The sequence below is a fragment of the Rosa chinensis genome, chromosome 7 (genome assembly GCF_002994745.2).
Source record: "Rosa chinensis cultivar Old Blush chromosome 7, RchiOBHm-V2, whole genome shotgun sequence".
Taxonomy (NCBI): domain Eukaryota; kingdom Viridiplantae; phylum Streptophyta; class Magnoliopsida; order Rosales; family Rosaceae; genus Rosa; species Rosa chinensis.
This window is the reverse complement of record NC_037094.1, coordinates 16342790-16349835: the sequence shown is the minus strand read 5'-3', so window position 1 is coordinate 16349835 and position 7046 is coordinate 16342790. Positions and strand designations below refer to the sequence as shown.

At 37.4% G+C, this 7046-nt stretch overlaps 1 protein-coding gene and 1 long non-coding RNA gene across 2 annotated transcripts; both read left to right on the top strand.

Moving 5' to 3' along the window:
- The first annotated feature begins 92 nt into the window (after positions 1 to 92).
- Positions 93 to 2733, top strand: LOC112180967. Its single transcript, XR_002928575.2, has 5 exons — positions 93 to 446; positions 528 to 620; positions 1354 to 1426; positions 2349 to 2436; positions 2528 to 2733. It is a non-coding gene; the product is annotated as an uncharacterized LOC112180967 (long non-coding RNA).
- A 1561-nt stretch (positions 2734 to 4294) lies between these two features.
- Positions 4295 to 7046, top strand: LOC112180961 ((+)-neomenthol dehydrogenase). The gene is made up of 5 exons (XM_024319549.2): positions 4295 to 4404; positions 4502 to 4745; positions 4853 to 4915; positions 5886 to 6044; positions 6418 to 7046. Exons 1-5 carry the CDS (start codon positions 4370 to 4372, stop codon positions 6796 to 6798), a joined length of 882 nt encoding a protein of 293 aa, XP_024175317.1. The 5' UTR covers positions 4295 to 4369; the 3' UTR covers positions 6799 to 7046.

Here is a 7046-nt window from a genome sequence, read left to right as displayed (position 1 = left end):
TCATTGTGGCAAACATAACTTTCGGTTTTTAGGGATTAAAACACGGGTTGGTTGCTCCTGTTTCAAGCATGATTAGCATGCTCTACGTCTCACTCTCTCACTTCCTCCGTTTGCAACCGAAAAACAGAGCATCGGCTCTCCCTCTTCTCTCTCGCTCCACCGGCCACCAGGCAGCATCCCATCACCTCCCACACCTTCAAGTCGATCGTACGCAGCTGCAGGAGGCGGCCTTGCGCTGCAGGAACCACCTGAGACGACAGCGGAGGCCGGAAAACCCGGTTTTGTTCCAAGCTTGATAACTCGAGCAACTGGCCACGAAACCTTCCCAAACTTCACCCACAGGTTCGCCTTGACCTGCTGAAGCTCCCAGAACCTCCCTTTCACGGCGGATCTGCCTCTGGAAGCGGCTGGAACTCGAACCCGGTTACACCGAAAACTTCGATTAGGTATATCTCGAGTTGTAGAGCTTGGTTTTGATTTATTCTTGAACCAGTGAGTTCAAATTGATGTTCTTAACAACTTTCCAGAAGGAATCGAGGCCTGAGGTTGCAGTTTTTACGTCGAACTTGGAGCTCGCCGGTTTCTGGGTTTTTTTTTCCGGCCAAACCGACTGGTTTGAGGTATTTTCTATCCCTTCCGGTCATTTTCAGCTTACATGCTAGTTAGGAAAGTCATTTGGCTTGATGAGACGAAGCAGAGCAGCCTGTCCCCGACACCATTGGTGGTGGTCGGCGGCGGCTCTGCCACTAACTCCGGCGGCCATTTCCGGCCACTTCCTGGGGTCACAAGGATAGTTTCTGTACATTTTTAGATTCTATACTTCGATACGATCATTTCGATATATTATACGCAATTTTTCGATATCGTATGATTTAGTTATGAATTTTACGATTTCGATCGATTTCGATCGTTCGATTTATGAGCTGTGAAGATCAGACCGTTGAATGGACTTGAAATTTAAATATGTTGATCGTATGACTGTCCCGATGACTTTGTGTGGTCACGGGCGAAGATCTGACCGTTGGATCTTCGTATAATGGTGAAATGGTGTTTTGGAAGTTGATTCGTGAGAATCCGACCGTCGGATTTTCTTATAAATCTGAGGAGATGTTAATAAAGGCGATTTAGGAAGATCCGACCGTTGGATCTTCGAGATAATTTCGGGAGGATGATCCAAAGGGCGATCCGTGAGGATTTGACCGTTGGATCATCGTATAAATTCGATCCGACCGTTGGATCATTTTTTAAAGTTGATCTGACCGTTGGATCATCGTATAAATTCGATCCGACCGTTGGATTGTCATTTGTTTTATTTTGTGAGTTGTTGGCTAAACTCAAGTCATTTATGATTAGGTGATTAACGGTTTTTACTTGGGCGAGCGAGTTTTGGTGTGATTGTGAAAGTGAAGACGCAGCGGGATAAGAGGTGAGTAAACTTCACGTGGTTCTTATTACGATTCGAGTACCTTTAATTAATTTATTTTCGGTGGTAATCGTGTGAAAATATTTATGGAATAAATATTTGTTTTAAAGCATATGGACTTGATCACCTACGGTCCATAGGTAAGTAAAATGATTTAATTATACAAAATGAATTTCCCGATTTTCTTGTGTGAACTATAGTTGGTATTAGTGGTCACTTCTGAGTGAGTGATTACGTATATATATATATATTTACTTGATTATATACGAAATTGGTGTGACATTGAAGAATGTGAAATTGTGATGATTTATTTATTCTGGATTGAGATGTGACGTACCATATTTATATTTGATGAACTTGATTGATGAGTTCTTGTTAATATTCATGATTTATATTGGAGGAAGTATAGAGTGGAGAATGTAGGGTTCTGAGGACGGGGATGTCCGAAGAGCGACGGTTATTTATTAACCTGAGTGTTTGTGTTCTAAGGGCGGGAATGTCCAAAGAGCGACGGTTTATTATTAACCGCAGTATTTTGTTCTGAGGACAGGGGTGTCCGAAGAACGACGGTTTATTATTAACCGCAGTACATCGCATTACTTAAGCCTAGGCCAAGGTGACAGGTAGCGATATAGTTAGAGCTCTAACGTATGGTCAAAATGGACCGAAGTGGTGTTATGGGAGTTGGGTGTTGTAGGACCAGTCTGGTGTATTGTGATTTGAGGATTGTGAAAATGTATTCCTTGTGGCTTTCCATGAGTGGTTTGATGTCTCTTTGCAGACGTATTACTGTTGGATTTTTACTTGATTTGTAAGAATTATAATTTAATAAATCAACAGTTCCTTCTTGTTTACTCATACGGGCTGTCATGGCTTACCGGGTTTGGTGTTGTTGCATTCCCGGTACACGATTCATATTGTGTAGCGGGTAATCCTGTAGGTCAGGAGAATCAGGACGGTGATCGTGCGGGTTAGAGTTTTTGTTATAATTTTACAGCAATTGTAATAGTGAGGTGAGTGGTAATCCTGTAGGTCAGGAGAATCAGGACGGTAATCGTGCGGGTTAGAGTTTTTTTATAATTTTACAGCAATTGTAATAGAGAGGTGAGTTAAGCTCATTTGTGCCTTGTAATTTGGTTTTTGTGAGAGCGTGTTGTATTAAGAATTGAGGAGCTAGGTTTTGTAATATTGAGTGGAGTGTGGTGTCACTGTGTGTTACTCTGAAAGAAAAAAAAAAAAATAGACTGGTATTTGTATTTGTAATAATTTCATGTTTCGAATTTGGAATACGTGTTTTCGAAATTGGGGGCGTGACAGTGACTCACCATACCTCTTTACAAGCTCCACCTACACCAGTTGGACACAAACTCAAATTTGGATTTTACCAATTCAGATATTCACCTGCAGGAATGGATGACCGCCTATGTACGTATTTGTGTTCCTTTTGTTTGGTTATGCAATTGCTGGAAATAATCTTGAGTTCAGACAAAAAAAGAAAAGAATATAGAAGACATCTTGAATATTCTTTCATCCTTATTCATAGTGATCATCTCTAGTGAACTATTCTCTGTGTGCATGACAGTTCTAAAAAGCTCCATTTGCATTATGCAATTAAATTAGATTACTTAACATTTTGTTCAGTTTTTTTTACTCTGGATAAAAATTTTATTGGGAGTTAATAAATTTTTTATTATGGTCAATAAAAGTTTTATTAAAAGGCAATAACAACATTTATTGAGGGTCAACAAACTTGCATTGAGAGTCAATAAATCTCCTAAAAATTTTATGAGATCTCCGTGGACCTTGTAAAACTAAATACGTAATTGAACCTTTCATTTTTTAGTGTGTAGTGATTATAAAACAAAAGTGGTAGTACGTGGAGTTTGTATATATAACTTTTATTATAAAACTCGATAAACTTTTATTCTCCCACCCCAATAAAAGATTGTGAATTGATGCAATATCCTCATATTCTTCCTCAATCAAAATTTTATTTATCTAATTTTAGGGAAATTAGCTCCATTCCCCTCAATAAACTTTTATTGCCTCTCAATAAAAAGTTTTTATTGACCTTAAAAAAAACTTTTTATTGACCTTAAAAAAAAACTTTTTATTGGGAGGCAAAAAAAATTTATTAGGGGCAATAAAAGTCTCCGACGAGCTCTTTAAAGACTTCTAGCTACCGGTGACTAGTGACGAGATTTCGAGGTCCACTGACCGGATTCCCGTAAGTCTCCGACGAGTTTTCTCTCTTTCACTCTCTCTCTCTCTCTCTCTCTCTATGTAACAAAGGGAGAGGGCAAAATTGTCTCAAAAACAAACAAAAAACAATCATTAAAAAAAAACATAATTGAATATTAGGGCAAAAAATATGTAATTTATTGGGTAAGTGGGTAATCTTGAAAGATGTTGAGCTAAATGGAGTTAAAGTAGCTAAAATTTGAGTAAATTGACATTTTTCCTTTTTATAACACCCTTTTCCAAATTTGTGTACATATGATCGAAACCATGCAAATTTGTGTATCATAGTTTGTACACTTGCAAATCTTAGATGCATAACAACTCAAAGGTGATAAATGATTTGAAAAAGAAGAGATGATGCATGCAAATTTTCCTGTCAATTCATGTAGAAATGTCAATTTACATGTGATTTGAAAAAGAAGAGATATAATGCATACAAATTTTCCTGTGATTTACATAAAAATTAATTGTCAATTTACATGAACATGAGCCAACAGTTTGTGATCAGCACTTGCGTCAATTATTGATCCCAGTAGATAATGATGATGACTTTGAAGGACGCCATTGCATACGTGACCAATACGTACTCAGACGCAAGGTTGCTAAACTATAAATAGCTCTAATTAACGACAGTATGTGGTAGGTAGGAAGTCACAAACATACATAATTGTATTGCTCCTTGTAAACCATCTTCTAGATATAAAAATGGCGGAAACTACCATCAATTTTGGGTCAAAGAAGTACATCTCTCTCTCTTTCTCTACAATTACCATTCTATAATATATAGCTTCTTAATTCTGTTTCTTTTGTCATTTGTACTTTTTCCGGTGATATTAGGATTGCAGTTGTTACTGGAGCCAACAAAGGGATTGGACTTGAGATTAGTAAGCAATTAGCTTCTAAAGGAGTTGGGGTGGTATTAACAGCAAGAGATGCGAAGAGAGGAACAGAAGCAGCTGAAAGCCTAAAGGCTTCTGGTTTCTCCGATGTGGTCTTCCATCAGCTAGATGTAACTGCCCCAACTAGCATTGCTTCTTTGGCAAACTTTCTCAAAACGCAATTCAGAAAGCTTGACATATTGGTATTTGTTCCTCTGGCACCCTTATTCAACAATTTTATATGATCTATTTCTTTTTCACTTGATTAACCACTTCTAACACACTTTTTTCTTTCTTTCTCAAATTGAAGGTTAACAATGCAGGAGTCCTTGGATCTGTATACCTCGCAGACGACATAGTTGGGCCTAACAATGTAAGTCAATAAAAATTGAAGTTTCATTTTTTTTTTTTTTGTGGGGGGGTGGGGGTGTTTAGGATTTCATCCCATATTGTGGAGGCTTCATCTTTTTGTCATAAAATCTGTCTTATATGTTCTTTTTGTTATATGATCTAGAGTTAATTACATATAAGTGCATATTTGAATGTTCTTTTAGCCATAAGGCCACCAACTATTTTTTTCCCTCATAAGGCCACTAGAATAAAAAAGGTATTAAATTTTGGATATAAAAATTAATATATTTACATAAATGCCACTAGAGTAAAAACTTAACAATCATCCTTTATACCCTAAACCCTAAACCCTAAACCCAAAACCCAACAAAAATAAAAACCCTAAACCCTACCCTAACCCTAAACCCTATACCCTACCCTAAACCCTAAACCCTAAACCCTACCCTAAACCCAACAAAAATAAAACCCTAAACCCTAAACCCTAAAACCCTAAACCCTAAACCCTAAACCCTAAACCCTAAAATAAAACCCTAAACCCTAAACCCAACAAAAATAAAACCCTAAACCCTAAACCCTAAACCCTAAACCCTAAACCCTAAACCCTAAAACCCTAAACCCTAAACCCTAAAATAAAACCCTAAACCCTGTGCTTGGAACGCTGAGACCTCTCGCCGTTCAGGTCGTACCTTAGGTTGATAAAGAAACCTAAGGTAACCCTAAAATAAAACCCTAAACCCTAAACTCTAAACCCTGTGCTTGGAACGATGAGACCTCTCGCCGTTCAGGTCGTACGTTAGGTTGATAAAGAAACCAGGCGGTTAGTTTTCTTAGGTAGAAGGGTAAAATGGACAAAGAAAAAATAATTTAAAGAGGCAAGTGGCCTTATTTGCACAAAACAATTTAGGTGGCCTTATGGCTAATATAAGTTTCAAAATGACACTTGTTTGTAATTTTCTATATGATCTAGTGTCAATGAATGATGAGATGTGCAGATTAAACAAAATAAAGTGCAAAGTTACGAGACAGCGGTGGATTGTTTGAAAACAAACTATTATGGAATCAAGCAACTCACAGAAGCACTTGTTCCACTACTTCAAAAATCTGAAGCTCCAAAGATAGTCAATGTCTCTTCCTCACGGGGACAGCTGAGAGTACAAAACTGAAACTTTACCTTAATACTTTTAGAGCAAAAGATATTGAATTTCATATTATCATGTACATATAATTATATAAAAACACACACACACACACACAAGATATTGATGCGGTCTATGGTCTTGATTTACAATTTGACCCCACCCCACGTCAATAGCGATCTCGTTAAAATGAATTAAAAAAATGATCCCTCACTAGAATGACTCAGTAAATATCGTCGAATTGTAAGTCAAGACGATAGACCACATCAATGTCTTCAATATATAGTTTAGGTTTTCAGTCTAATTGCATAACATGACATATTTTAAGCAAGATACACTGTGTTATCAAATTGGCAATCTAATAAATGCATTACCCTTGGGTTTCTAGCTTATTTCAAATGAGAAAGCAAAGAAGGAGCTAGGAGATGTGGATAACCTCACCGAGGAGAAAGTGGACAAGCTAGTCGAGGAGTTTCTAGAGGATGTGAAGCATGATTCGATAAAATCCAAAGGATGGCCTTTAGATATATCTGCCTACATTGTATCAAAAGCAGCTCTTAATGCTTATACAAGAGTCATGGCAAAGAAGTATCCCCACATTGCTATAAACGCAGTTGGTCCAGGTTATACCAAAACAGATCTCAACAATAATACCGGGATTCTCACAGTTGAAGAAGCTGCACTAGATCCTGTGAAGCTGGCTTTGATAGCCGAAACTGGAATTTCAGGTCGCTTCTTTAACCGGAATGAAGAGTCAACCTTTGATTGAGGTCAATGTGATCTCGATGAACTAGATTATTTTGAGTTTTATAAGATTTCGAATCTAAATCTTCCTGGTTGTTCTATTTTTAGAATATGTTTAATAAGTACAAATACCCATGGAGTTGGAACTATATTATGATTATTAAACGTAGGCACTAAGATGTTTTATATTGAGACTTGAGGACAAGATGATTGTTAAAATCCTGTTACAAATTACCATTACTATATAAGAAGTAAAGAAGTGTGGCAGCCGAG